The 15,039-nt window shown below is 37.9% G+C and overlaps 3 protein-coding genes across 4 annotated transcripts; 2 read left to right on the forward strand and 1 right to left on the reverse strand.

Moving 5' to 3' along the window:
- Window positions 1-3,478: 3,478 nt before the first annotated feature.
- Window positions 3,479-5,361, forward strand: LOC113273707 (cytochrome P450 71A1-like). 2 transcript variants are annotated; one of them, XM_026523343.1, is made up of 3 exons: window positions 3,479-3,594; window positions 3,901-4,510; window positions 4,594-5,361. In XM_026523343.1, the coding sequence occupies exons 1-3, from the start codon at window positions 3,533-3,535 to the stop codon at window positions 5,224-5,226; spliced, it is 1,305 nt and encodes a 434-aa protein (XP_026379128.1). In that variant the 5' UTR covers window positions 3,479-3,532; the 3' UTR covers window positions 5,227-5,361. The 2 variants fall into 2 exon arrangements, with proteins under 2 accessions (XP_026379128.1, XP_026379126.1); XM_026523341.1 differs by having other exon boundaries at window positions 3,479-4,510.
- Window positions 5,362-8,141: 2,780 nt separating this feature from the next.
- On the forward strand, window positions 8,142-9,685 carry LOC113272299 (cytochrome P450 71A1-like; the record flags this gene model as incomplete). The annotated part of the gene is made up of 2 exons (XM_026522154.1): window positions 8,142-8,969; window positions 9,053-9,685. Coding segments are annotated over 2 exons (1,461 nt in total), but the record flags the coding sequence as incomplete, so codon positions are not given.
- A 582-nt stretch (window positions 9,686-10,267) lies between these two features.
- On the reverse strand, window positions 10,268-10,985 carry LOC113273708 (zinc finger A20 and AN1 domain-containing stress-associated protein 1-like). Its single transcript, XM_026523344.1, has one exon. It carries the CDS (start codon window positions 10,892-10,894, stop codon window positions 10,373-10,375), a length of 522 nt encoding a protein of 173 aa, XP_026379129.1. The 5' UTR covers window positions 10,895-10,985; the 3' UTR covers window positions 10,268-10,372.
- Between the last annotated feature and the right edge of the window lie 4,054 nt (window positions 10,986-15,039).

Raw genomic sequence — 15,039 nt, forward strand, 5'->3', positions numbered from 1 at the left:
AAAAACTCGCAAATTAGAGTAATTCAGCACTGTGGAAAGTAGCATCTCATGAGGAGTTTTATGAGACAAAACAGGAGTAGGCATTTTGTTTATCAAATATGTTGCAGTTAGGATACACTCACCCCAAAAATGTAATTGGAGATTTGATTGAAAATGTAGAGCCCTAGCAACATTTAGTAAATGCTTGTGTTTACGTTCAACAACATTGTTTTGTTGTGGCGTGTAGACACAACTCGTCTGATGAAGTATTCCGTTTTGATGAAACCAGGATTGGAGTTCATTAGACTTGAACTCTAAACCATTATCAGAACGAAATGTTTGGAGTTGTGGAATGAGCATGGGGCTTATGCCGGATGATATGGTTGCAATTTTATGACCATATTGTTTGATTTCAAAGTTAAAAAAATATTGCAAGCATTTGAGGGTCTCAGATTTGTTGTGCATCAAGTAAACCCAAGTACAATGAGAATAGTTATCCACTAGTGTGAGAAAATATTTCGCACCAGTGTGAGAAGAAATGGAGAAAGGCCCCCAAATATCAACATGAACAAGTTGAAAAGCATGAGACGATAAAGATGTACTTTTATTAAATTTCAATCTGGTTTTTTTAGCCAGGGAACAAACAGTACATGAATGATTCAATTTGGAATCAATATAAGCAAAATTTCGAGCTAAAAAACGAAAACAATCCTCATTGGGATGGCCTAAACGGCAATGCCACATATCCATTGGCTGTTTATTTGCATTGAAAGAAAAAACAGAAGGGCGGAAGCTAAAATGGTAGAGGCCAGCAATCCTTCTACTCCATCCAATCTCCTTGTTCGTTTGTAGGTCCTGAAAAATACAAGTCTCTCGTGAGAATTTGACACAACACTGTGTTGTATTGGTTAATTGGCTGACTGATATTAAGTTAAACTTGAAACTTGGAATATGAAAAACATCAAGTAATTTAATGGTAGGTGATATTAAGTTAAGAAGAGCATATGTGGTGAGTAGCACCACTATCGACAATCCAGATAAGTGTAGAAGAATTAGAAATAGATGACAAGGTGATACCTGTGAAATTTCCAGATGGTGCTATGTCTTCATTGGCTGGATCGAGCAAAGCAAGGATGCGAGCATATTGTTCAGCAGTGATGGATGGTGCAGCAGGAGCAGGCACAGCAACAGAAGCCAAAGCACGAGAATCAGACCTGGATGCATCCTTTGGACAACCAACCAATTTCCAACAGATTAGCCGTGTATGACCATGTTTGTTGCAGTGGTCGCAAAATGGTCGCTGGCGTTTGTTATTGCTGCTGCTGGCACCATTGTTTTTGCCTGGAAAGGAGCGATTGCTTCTAGAATTATGACAGCTGACATTCAAAGCTGCAGAGTCCACATTGTGCACCACCAAGGAATTGAGTCCCTGTTGTTCCTCTTCCTGACAAACAAGATTGTATAACTTCGCAGCAAAAGGTAATGGCTCAGTGACAAGGAGATGACTTCTCAAGCTTGAAAAACGAGTTTGGAGACCCTGCAAAAATTCCATTGCACGATCTTGATCGGTTTGTTTAATATGAGCCTTACCTGCGTGACAGATGCATTGAGTGGGAGGACAGAAGGAGTCTAGATGATCCCAAAGAGTTTTCAGCTGAGTGAAATACTGAGCAACAGTATTATCTTCTTGCTTCAGATTCGAGATTGCTTGCTTGATTGCATACAACTTGGTTTCATTAGATTGTGCAAAGCGACTCTTCAGATTCATCCACATCTCATGGGAAGTGTCGAAAGACATGATACTGCGACCAATCTCTGGTTCACAAGAGTTGCAGACCCAGCTGCCAACAAGATCATCACAGCGCTGCCAATAAGGAATATCTGCTGATTTCCGGTTTGTTGATTGTGCCATCTATATATCCTGTCTTAGCTTTAGCACTCAAATATTTACGCATCCCTCGTACCCAAGTGCCATAGTTTTCACCTGAAAGAACTGGTTGATAAAGAACAGTGGTGGGATTGTCAGCTGGATGTACGTAGTAAGGGCTATCTTGTTGAAGATGAGGGTTTTGATCAGCAACCTTCTTTCCTTTATCTGAGTTTTCTGAGGATTTTGATGGTGGAGTGGTGTCACCGTCTACCATTTTTTTGAGAATTGGATGTTTGTAGGGTGTAGGATGTAACCTAGAATGATTTTAGGTTTTCAGATCTAACCTAGCACGATGGTACCATAAAGAATTTAGAAGACAGTGTATTTATTTCCACAACTGTGAAGATTGTTCTTTCATTCAATGCTTATATATAGTTACAGTTTACAGTAGGGTTAACAATAAATCAGGAGAACAAAGACTAAGTAAAGATAAATCATAGCTAACTAAGTGAACTACAAAACTGGAAGACTAAGACTTATTTGTTACAGTGCTGTAGAACAGGAAGACTACAAGATATTGTTACAACTGTGAAGTTATTATAGTGGTACGAATATATGACACATATATCGTTAATAATTATTACAAGGTCTGTCTACACTCTTACTAATCCTTATATATCTCTGATTGATGGTTACGGAAATTTTGAGATTGTGTTTTAGTGAGTGTAGGGACCTGTTCTTGATCTCCTTAAATAACTTTTCCATCAAGAGTCAACAGACATGAGAACCAATTCCAAAAAACACCTACTTTCATGGGAAGAGACACAAACCTTGGTGTTGATGAGACATGTATGTTACATGTAACTGTTTCATGTGATGATGTGGTACATGGGCCACATCACTATTTTTCTAACATTTCCACCGCCTTTTTTGAAACTAGAGATAATATCAAAAAGCCCCATAACTCCCCTGATTCCTACTATTCCATACTCCGACAGTACCACCAGATAATCACTACTCACTCCATTCCAAATCCGTCATCACACATTTAAGTTTAATTAGGAAAAGGTGAAAATGTAACCAGAAGATGATGATTAAGAAAGCAAAACCAAAACCCAAATTCAACATTTCAGAGAGAAGAAAAATGAAGTTCAAAAACAAATTTTCAGTGATTCATAGACTAGAGAAACGAGAGTGAATCTTTTTTGTATATGAGATATGTTCATAATCCTTTCGTATTCCTTTAATTTTAGTTGAACAGTTTGACATCGCATTATTCAACTATTTTAACATGCTAAATTCTCATCCCAACAATGAAGTTTTCTTCATCAGCCCTCATTAGTTTTCATTTCTCTAGTCATTCTTCATAAATTCTCATCTTAAGAGAGGATACTGAGACTCTTTTTATATACATTTAGATCTTTATATATTATTTCTTATCTTGCCCTTTCAGAACTCCAAAGGTGAATTTAGGGAGCTTAAGTATATCTACTCTAATCTTGTCTGTATACGGCTGGAAATTTAATATGTATCATTCCATTAATGCTAAGCACTCTGATTATATTTAATTATGGAGGACAGAGTCAAATCTGACGATGTAGTAGCTTAGTTTTTCTCTTATAACAAATCTGTTTGCTGGTTTAGAACATTACCATTAACCGTTACTGACGCAACTAGCAAAGGATGGATGTACCACCTCTCCTTGATCTGCTGCAGCAATGGTTAAGAGAAGCAGCAATAAAAAGGTATTGGAATTTACAATTACTATCACTCTCATTTCTAGTACTTGCCATATCTGTTTTACTTCATAGAGTTTGGTCATTATCAAAAAGATCCAAAACTTATAAACTGCCACCTTCTCCCCCAAGGATTCCGATACTCGGTAACCTTCATCAATTAGACGCATTAGCTCATAGATCATTCCGAGATCTTTCTCAAAAGTACGGCCCATTGATGTTGTTACACTTGGGTCAATCGCCAAATCTCGTAGTCTCATCCGTAGAAATGGCTACAGAAATAATGAAAAATCAAGATCTTGTTTTTGCAAACAGGCCTTCTACTACTGCTGCAATTGCGTTACTTTATGGATGTACTGACATTAGTTTTGCACCTTACGGTGAGTATTGGAGGCAAGTGAGGAAGATTTGCGTTCTAGAGCTATTGAGTGCAAAGAGGGTTCAATCATTCAAGAATTTGAGAGAAGAAGAAGTCAAATCTGTAATCCAGATCATATCGAGTTCATGTTTAACAAGGGACGGAGTGGTAATTAATCTTAGCAAATTACTCCTAACTCTAGCAAACAACATAATTTCTAGGTGTACTCTTGGTGCAAAGTACGAAAGTGCTCATGAAAACAAATTTGGTCAACTGTCAAGAGAGGTTTTTAGGTTGCTCGGGGCTTTTAGTTTTCATGATTACTTTCCATCGGTTGGTTGGATGGATGTTGTTACGGGACTATCTAGTAGGCTTAAGAAGGTGTCCCAAGAACTCGATGCTTTCTTTGACCGAGTCATCGAGGAGCATCTCGTACGCCATTCCAAAGCACAAGATGGTCATGGCCAAGTAGAAGATACTAGCAAACTCGACTTGATGGATATTCTACTTCTTTCTCAGAAGGACAATACAAATGTCTCTAGGAATAATATCAAAGCAATAATCCTGGTTAGACCTCTCACACTTAACTAATCTTTTCCTAGCATATCGATTAACTAATTTACTCAATTCAATTTCTCTGTCACTAACAGAATATGTTTCTGGGGGGAACTGATACAACCACAACAATCATGGAATGGACAATGGCGGAGCTCATAAAGAACCCGAAAGTGATGAAGATAGCTCAAGATGAAGTGAGAAGAGTAGTGGGTAACAAATGTAAGATAGAAGAGGAGGACATTAATCAAATGGACTATCTAAAATGTATTGTTAAAGAGATTTTACGACTGCATACGCCTATACCTTTACTTCTAAGAGAATCATCTAAGAGTACCCAGATAACAGGTTACGATATCCCTCCCAACACAAAAGTTTTCATCAACGTGTGGGCAATTCAAAGAGATGCTAAATTTTGGGGCAACCCAGAAGAGTTTCGCCCTGAGAGATTTATCAACAACCACATCGATTTTAAGGGCCAAGAATTTGAGTTCATTCCATTTGGGTCAGGAAGACGAGGGTGTCCAGGAATTACATTTGGCATCACAGTTGTTGAGTATACTCTTGCCAATCTCTTGTACCACTTCAACTGGGAACTTCCTGCTGGTGACAAAAGAGAGGACCTTGACATGACTGAAGTTTTGGGTATTACCCTTAACAAGAAAATCCCTCTTAACGTTGTTCCAACAATATACGCATCACCTCAGCTTGAGAATGGGGCAAACTAGTTAAACTCACGCATTAAAACAGTCTGTTTTCTGGGTGACCATATATGAAAACCTTTGTTTTAAATGTAATGTACAATCACCTGTTGTTTGTAGAAGTAGTGAAATCCATTCGTGTTTTGTGTGTTATAAACTGAACTATTCCATGTTTCTGTACTCTAGAGCAGCTAGAAATGTCTTTGTTGGATATTGCTAAGCAAGACTCAGGACCAGGGTTGCGACCAATTTAGGCAAGCTGAGGCGAGGGATGAGTATGGTGATGCATAGCTAACTTTGCAACAAAATGGGCACTGAGCCACCCACCAGTGCATCGTGAATATGCGTGACGGCTCTGTTGACTCAGAAAGATAATTAAATTGATTTTGGCGTGGACCACTATGATCAAGCACTTCGGCGTAGGTTTTCAGGGAGCATGCAAAACTTTAGAATGCAACATTCACAGGTCCTGGCTTTAATGGCACAGGCAGCTGGGGAAATTAACTAGTATGAAACCTTCACAACACCATTCTAGTTATATATAGTTTTGATATTCCATCCTGCCTAGCTACGCTCTCTGTTTGGGATCATATGATCAGAGCGCTGCGCCATAGTAGCCTAGGGGAAGAAAAGAGAGATATAAAATATTGCATCAAATTAAAACTTGCTTATATTCACATTTTAAGGAAAAAACAATACAATGCAATCGTAAAAGAAAAATACCAAAGCCAATCGGGATCATAATAGTCAATACCTTAACAACCACAATCTATGTAATTATAATCTTTCTATCTTGTCTGCCTTGACTTGGGGATTCAATTTTGCAAGTGATTCTGGTTCGACGCCCTTGTAGTCTAATTCAAATGAATGCTGCTCAGGATAGTGATGAAGCGAGCAGAAGAAACTGATCCACACTTGCTGTCAATCCCACTTTCTTAATTCTTGCCACTTTCTTATTCCTTCCAGCAACTACTCTGATTTTGTTAAACTACTAACCAGAATTCTTTTCTATTCTATTAGATGTATCGCGAGTTATACCAAAATTAATTTTACCATGTCGCTAGCATTAAGTTGTTGATGTTTCCAGTTCATTGCCATTGAGCATAAATCTTAAAATACTTCATTATACTTGCTCCAGTTCTTACATGCCAGTTTCAGAATCCAAGAGACATAGGGTGTTGGTTGCAGCTTGCATCCTCTATTCTGAGGTAATTTGACACTAAACGAGAATTTTTGTACATGAGATTTGTTTATACTCATTCCCTATTTCCTTTCAGTTTAGAGTTTGACATTGCAGTATTGCACTATACTAAACTATTTTAACTAACTATTTCTCTCTAATTAGAATTTCTACTCTGTCCTTCTCATAGAGTTTCAACTAATAAAATTTGATTCCCCTTTTTTAATAAGCAATCAGATATTTGATATTGAATACAATGCTGTGATATTGAACTTTTCTCCATCTGTCCTTCAAAGTTTCATTTCCTTGGGTATTCTTCAAAAGTTCTTATCTTAAGAAAAGATGCTGAGATTCTTTTTATAAACATTCAGATTTTTATTTTATTTTTATATATTTTCCCGTTTCAGAACACCAAAGGTGAGTTTAGAGTGCTAAGCAAATTAAGTATATCCACTCGAACCTAGTTTGCATAAGTTAATTCCATTAAGGATACAAGTAAGGTGCACGTGTTTTGCACGTCTGACAGAGAGATGGAGTTGAGGAAGAAGAAAAACTCGACAAACAAAGAGGAAAATAATGTGTGGGATTTGGCGGGAAAATCGGCACCCTAACGCAGCGGAATCACATGATCACAAAGGGCAATTGGCAATTTGAACCAAACATGGGAGAAATAATAAGAGAGACAGAAAATAAACAAGCACACAACCACACACCACAAGATATACGTGGTTCACCTTTACAGGCTATATCCACGGCCAACACCACCAGAAAAACTTTCATTAAATCAAAGACCATTACATGCTCTTTCCGCAACCCAAAACAAGACCAAAAGAGTTAACAAGACATACCCGAGAACACCATTGAAGAAGCCATAGAAATCAACTCTCTAACCATTCCTCAAATCAGCCTCATGTCTTCTCTTCTACACCGTCTTCATAGTTGCTACTAACAGAGCAGAAACATGGAAACACTAGAAATCTGGTTTCGGGCAAAGCCCCAAACCCTAGACACTAGAACACCAAAATCCTCTCTCTACAAGTTTTTTCTTTATACCGATATTGATCTTCACGGTAGCACACGATCCTTTCTAACAAAGAGATCAAAAACCTAAGCACAAGGGTTTACCACTCTTCTAGGTTGGATTACTACAAACCTACAATTATACTCATATATATAGAGAACACAAACTTGGTCACCAAGTATTAGTCTCCAACTAGAAACTAAACTCTTTCCTAAACTTTATCAATCCTAGATTAGGAAATCCACCTCAATGTGGAAAAGGCCAAAACAAGAAATCCACTTATTTCCTAACAGGAATAACATAAGGGACATTGTTTTAAATATATTACAGAAATAGGAAAATCAAACGTTTGAAAATGCCAAAACCCGACGGTCAAACAATAGTATAGACAGAATTTTCGGTGTGACGGGAATCTTTCGAGATCTGATGGCTAAGCTTTAAAGATGGGAGATCTAAGGGCCAACATCAGTTAACTTGTTGCCTTTTGTTAGAATATAGGCATCCAACTCAAAACTAATTGGCAATGAGTGGAGAGGCCCTAAGAGATCATAAATCGCAGGATCTTAGATTGCCCAACAATGTGGGACTAATAATCTCAACACGCCCCCTCACGTGTAGCCTTGTTGGGTCTAACACGTGGACAATTAAATCGGGTGACGCAGAGTAAAGGCGCGGTCAATGACTAATCGCAAATAGCCTGCTCTGGTACCATGTTAGAATACGGACATCCAACTCAAAACCAATTGTAAACTACCACCCTCTCCACCGAGGATTCCGATAATAGGTAACCTTCACCAGTTAGGAACATTAACTCATCGATCACTGAGAGATCTTTCTCAAAAATATGGCCCATTGATGTTGTTACACTTAGGTCAATCGCCAACTCTCGTAGTTTCATCCGCAGAAATGGCTACAGAAATAATGAAAAACCAAGATCCTGTCTTCGCAAATAGACCTTCTACTACCACTGAAAACGCATTGCTTTACGGATGTACTGATATTGCTTTTGCACCTTATGGTGAATATTGGAGGCAAGTGAAAAAGATTTGCGTTCTAGAGCTATTGTCTGCAAAGAGGGTTCATTGTTTTAAGAATTTGAGAGAAGAAGAAGTAGATGCTGTAATCCAGAAGATATCGAGTTCATGTTCATCAAGGGAAGAGGGAGAAGTAGTAATTAATCTCAGTACGGTACTGCTAACTCTAACAAACAACATAATTTCTAGGTGTGCTTTTGGTGCTAAGCATGAAAGCGTTCATGGAGACAAATTTGGTCAACTGTCAAGAGATTTATTGAGCTTGCTCGGAGCTTTTAGTTTTAGCGACTTCTTTCCATCTATTGGTTGGATGGATGTTGTTACCGGATTATCTAGTAAGGTTAACAAGGTATCCCAAGAAGTCGATGCTTTCTTTGACCAAGTCATCGACGAGCATCTCCTTCGTCATTCCGATTCACAAGATGGTCATGGCCAAGTAAAAGATATTAGCAAACTAGACTTGATGGATATTCTACTCCTTATTCAGAAAGACAATCCAAATATCTCTCGCAATAATATCAAAACATTAATCCTGGTTAGACCTCTCACTCTCCTTTAATCTTTTTCTAGGATATTTAATAACTATTTAACTCGATCTAGTTTCTCTGTCATTGACAGGATATGTTTCTGGGTGGAACTGATACAACAGCAACAGCCATAGAATGGACAATGGCAGATCTCATAAAGAATCCGAAAGTGATGAAAAAAGCTCAAGATGAGGTGAGACGAGTAGTGGGAAACAAATGTAAGGTAGAAGAGGATGACATTAATCAAATGGATTATCTGAAATGTATTGTTAAAGAGAGTTTACGACTTCACCCGCCTGTAGTTTTTCTTCTAAGAGAACCATCTAAAAGTACCCAAATAGCAGGTTACGATATCCCTTCCCGCACAAAAGTTTACATCAATGTGTGGGCAATTCAAAGAGATGCTACACTGTGGGAAGACCCAGATGAGTTTCGCCCTGAGAGATTTATCAACAACCCCCTCGATTTTAAGGGTCAAGAATTTGAATTCATTCCATTTGGGTCAGGAAGAAGAGGGTGTCCAGGAATTACATTTGGCATCACAGTTGCGGAGTATAGTCTTGCGAATCTCTTGTACTACTTCAATTGGGAACTCCCAGCGGGTGATGAAAGAGAGGACCTTGACATGACTGAAACTTTTGGTATTACGGTCAATAAGAAAATCCCTCTTAACGTTGTTCCAACATTATACTCGTCACCTCAGCTTGAGAATGGGGCAAATTAAAAGTCTCGTATAAAGACAATATGTCCTCTGGTTGACCATTTGTGTTACGGTTTACATTTGTTATTTGTAAAAAAAGCAATGAAATATGTTTGTGTTTTGTGTGTTATAAACAACTGTTTCATATTTTTGTATATATATTTGGTCCGCAGCTTCAAACCAATCGTCAAATTGGTTCACCAAACAATGAATGCAGATGTTTTAAATGAGTGCTCATTCAGCGAATGGCACTTCAGCTGCAAGCTAATTGTCATAAGACTTTTTAAAATAGTGAAGACTGGAAACCATTATACACAACGAATCATGTTTGGAAAGCAAAGACAATGGGTGAATATGCAGATGCTTATGCTGATTTTGCAACAAAAATGGCGTTGAGCTACCCACCACGCATCGTAAAACCTGCAGCATCACTACACAAAGGCTGACAACCGAAGCATGAAAAACTTTACATTACATTCACGGGTCCTGGGCCCTGGCATCAATGTCACTATCTTGTCTATGCACACTGGTTGGGATTATATGTTCAAAGCGCTGCGCCTACTGAAGTTTTAATCAAATCAAATTAAGTTCTACTAATATTCACAAATGAAAATAAAATAAAATAATAACGTTCTAATTGTAAAGATAATACTAAGACCAATCCTGAGATTCCTGACCATAATAACCAAACCCTAGCATCAACCTATGCTATTAAAACCTTTCTATCTTGTCTGCCTTGACTTGAGGATTCAATTTTGCAAGCGTTTCTCTTCCGACGCTCTTGTAGTCGAAATCACATGAATGTTTCTCAGGGTAGCGATGAAGCGAGCAGAAAACTGATCCGCACTTGCACGTGATCCCCGTCAATCCCACTTTCTTGTTACAACTAAAACACCTATTCTTCGCTACAGCACCACTTTCTTCAGATGTTGCTGATGATGACGATGATGCAGAACTTGACGAAGCCGCAGCAGTCTCCTTTGCAACAACATTAGAATCACCGGTAGAGTCCACTGATTCGGTTGGCGAGGTTGTCAAAACTTTCTTTGGGTTTGCAGAATTCTCAAAAGCGGCTTTGGCTAAAGCAGATTGTTCTTCTACCTTGAGATGATCTCTGTAACACTTGCTACACATATTCAAATTCGCTGCTGTTCCAAAAAACCCACATCCGTTTTGACAAAGCAGAAGTGCCTCTGGTTGTTCGCATCCATTGAACCCGTCCTGTGATCCCATCGCTCTAGTTTTTTTTTCTCTCTCTAATCTTTGGAAAACTTGGAAAATATATAATACGACGAGAAATTCTATAGGTAAATTTATAGGATGAGAAACCAAATCCCGAAGGATTATTCGATTTGCATTATCTTTAGACTAACGCAAACGAATCCTCTGATATTCCTATTTATAGTGGCTGAGCTGCTTCCAGTAAGAACAATGACTTATCATGAGTGGCGCAGTCAGGCTTTCATATCAAGGGGTTAAAAATAATAATTATCGGGAAGCACCAGGGCGGTCGAAGGCCGTGACAAATTTTTTGTACATGATGAACTAAATTAGTGAAAATGGTGGACCAAATATGTCATCCTCTTAAATTCTTCCTCCCGGCTCCTCTTTTTCTCTCTTTTCTTACTCTGCAAAAGAAACCACCAGACATCTCCGTGGATTTTGATTTTGGAAGGTGGATATTTGGATTTTGGTGGATTTGTTGGGTGCAATAATCAAAAACAAAGAAAAATCAAATAAGCAAAAGTTATTGATACTTAGCTCCTTTATAATGGAAGTGATTGTTTTGACGAAACGAACAAGCTCCCCGTATCTCCGCAACATCAACAAGGCAAAACTTTGGAAAACAGAGTGAGTCACGTGTTCAACACGTTGTCCTTAAGACATTAGCGCCCGGCTACACTCAAGAGTGATGCTATAGCCCTCACAGGACGGATATCTCCAGGATAAAACATCCTAATACACCTACTACTAGCATATGTAGTAGATGCTCAACTTGAGCTTGGCAACTCCGAAAAAACCGTTAAGGAAAATCGCGAATGCTTAAAAAAAAAAACGCTATAAAATATTTTCCCTTAGGGGTCCCTCTAAAATATAGAGCAACCCCTTTCCCATAGATTTTACAAAAGGAGTGAATTTCTTTATATAATGGAATAAAACAATTTAAGAAGAAAAACTCCCCGATGTGGGACTAAAAGGTTTATATAGTTTCTTAAAACTACTAAATATTGGAAACTCCACGATGTGGGACTAAAAAGTTTCATTCACAAAATAAAACAATAAATTATAATTTTTTATTAAAACTTTAAAAAATTATTTTTTTTATTAATCGTTTTCCAACAATCCCCCACATGAATGAAAACTCATTAAAACATGAAAACACAGATAGATCTTGGTAAATAAACATCCCAACCTCACGATCCAAACAGACTGATCGTGCAAGTGTTGAAATCATACTAGTCATTTCTACGTCCTCTCCCTCACACAAAAGTGTGTTGACCCCAGGGTCATACTATGGATTGCATAAATCATAATAGTATTGAGAGCTTTCATCTTTAATTCTCACATGGTGAGACTACAGGTATCTTTCACCAAAGTGAAAAAGCATGAACTAGTGAACCCTTAGTGACCTTTAGGTCCTAAGTTCCAGTAATACCAAAACCATCAAAATGAAAATCACATAAAAAACGCAGGAAATACCATTTTAGGCAAAGGTGTCCATGAGGTCTTGAACCTTTGCTTAGTGAGATATTACCAGAATTACTTGCTAGAGACAGTGAACTATGTCTTGAACTGCTAGCATTTGATGTAATTCGTGATAACAACCACGGGTGATATCTCCAAGATTGCTGCCAAGCTCGTGCCGTTTTGTCCGTTTTGGCCCTGGACGTATCCTGTTTCTCAGAATGCTCTAGAGAATCAGCCCATGTTCTCACAGGAAGCGACCCACTTCCTCATTCAGATAGGTGAGTTTCCATAAAGAGTGTTACTGCTACACCCCACTTCAATCTTAAATTGAAACTATAGAACTCATTAAGACTTATTAAAAAGTCATCCTCCACATGCAGTCACACTATCACGTCTACACCATAGGGAAGGGACAGAGAATGAAAATCTCTGATAGTGTTTACCTTTACCCACCACAAATTAGTTGTCTCATTCGAAACCTTGATCATGGGATCTCCAGTCAGCAAGGTTGAGTATCCTTCATGGCAAGTTTAATATATGAGCTTAAGCCCCAACCCCTTCGATGCATTTTTAACTATCTCTTTGTACAAACCTTTCGTCAAAGATTGCGCGATATTCTCCTTGGACTTTATCCAATCAATGGAAATAACGCCGATTGAGATTAGTTATTTCTTAGCTTTAACTATTATAGCTTGGCTAACAAAATGTATAGATATAGCTGGCACAGGCCTATGCCAAAGAGGAATGTCTTCTAAAAATCATCTTAGGCACTCGGCCCCCTCTCATGCTTTATCTAACGCAATACTCTCAGATTCCATAATGAATTGAGCGATATGTTTGTTTGGAAATCTTCCAACAACAAACCCACATGTTAGAGTGAAACCATATCCACTCGTAGACTTAGACTCCTCTGAGTCAACTATCCAGTTTGCATCATAAAGTCCCAAGGACAACAAGATACCTTTCATAAATCAAAAGAGTATTTTAGGTACCATAATACTCTACTCAGTGCATCTGAATTCTCTTGCTCTGGACTACAATTATATCCACTTAACTTACTCACAATATAGGCAATGTCTGGACTCTTACAGTTCATTAAATTCATCAGACATCCTATAACTTTTGAGTATTCAAGTTAAGATACTCCACTACCCTTATTTTTCTTGAGACTACAAGAATAATCGTACGAAGTACAAGCAGGTTTACAATCAGACTGATTGTATCTCTTAAGCACAACTCAACATAATGAGAACGACTAAGACTTATAAATGTTTGATTATCTTCTAATCCTCATCCCTAATTACATCAAAAGGGCCCAAGTCTTTCAAGTCAATGTTCTCATTCAGTGCATGTTTTTAGTGGAATTGATCACATCTATGTTTGTATCAAGCATATCATCAACATACAAGCATACAATTACACAGACATCCTTAACAAGTTACTTGTAGACATACTTGTCAGATTCATTAATTTAAATCCACTATCCATTATCACATGATTAAATTTTCCATGTCACTGTTTACGTGCTTATTTGAAAACCATACAAAGATTTTTCAAATTACAAACTTTGTATTCACAACCTTTCACTACAAAGTCTTCAGGTTGATCTATGTAAATTTCTTTACCTAATTCACGGTTTTAGAAAAAGCTGTCTTAACATCCATCTGATGTATCTCTACGTTCTTTATGGCAGCAATAACAATTAGTATCTCAACGGAAGTAATTTCCGTCACAATTGAATTAGAATCAAGGAAATCTACACCTTCTTTTAGTTTATAGCCTTTAGCTACCAACTTAGCTTAATATTTTTCCACAGTTTCATCTACCTATCGTTTCCTCTTAAAGACTCATTTACATCCCATGGTCTTACAACCTGGAGGTAAACTAGCAAGCTCCCAAGTCTGGTTCCAACGGACTGAGTCCATTTCACTAAATGAAGCTTCTTACCAGAATGGGGTTTCAGTAGATATCAAGGCTTCTTTACAAGTCTGTGGCTCAGACTAAGCTAGGCATGTTATGAAGTCGGTTTCATAAGAAGTCTCAAGTCTAATTATTTTACTTCTCTTAGGCTCAACATCAACTTCATCTTCCTTTAAAATAAGTTCTGACTATTTGAAGATAAATCTAGGGGATCAACAACACATCTCTAATGAGGTACAGGTTTAGAATAAACATGTTCAAAGAACTCAGCATCCCTAGATTCCGTAATAATATTCACACCAATGTCAGAAAAAATCAGAACACACAACCAAAAATCTATTTGTAGAAGTATACTCAATATACCCTATACGAAAACACAATCAACATTTTTGGTTTCAATCTAGTTCTTTTAGGAAGAGGAATTACAATCTTAGTCAAACGCCCCCACACTTTGACACATTCATAAGAAGGTCATCTACCGTTCCATAAACCATATGGAGTTTCATCTGATTCTTAAAAGGGTACTTTATTCAGGATATACTAGTTAAGAGGACTGCCTCCCCCCACAAGGCCGCAGGTAATCCTGAACTAATCAACATGGAAATTATCATCTCCTTAAGGATACGGTTGTTATGTTCAAGGCTTCTAATTGGTTTCCAACTTCAAGTTTATACTTAAGGCTTCTAAGGCGTCATCCTTATCCTAAGCAAGTATACAAGATAGTACCTCGTACAATCATCTACGGAAGTTATAACCATCTTTTACCACAG

Source organism: Papaver somniferum, chromosome 4 (assembly GCF_003573695.1).
Source record: "Papaver somniferum cultivar HN1 chromosome 4, ASM357369v1, whole genome shotgun sequence".
Lineage (NCBI taxonomy): Eukaryota > Viridiplantae > Streptophyta > Magnoliopsida > Ranunculales > Papaveraceae > Papaver > Papaver somniferum.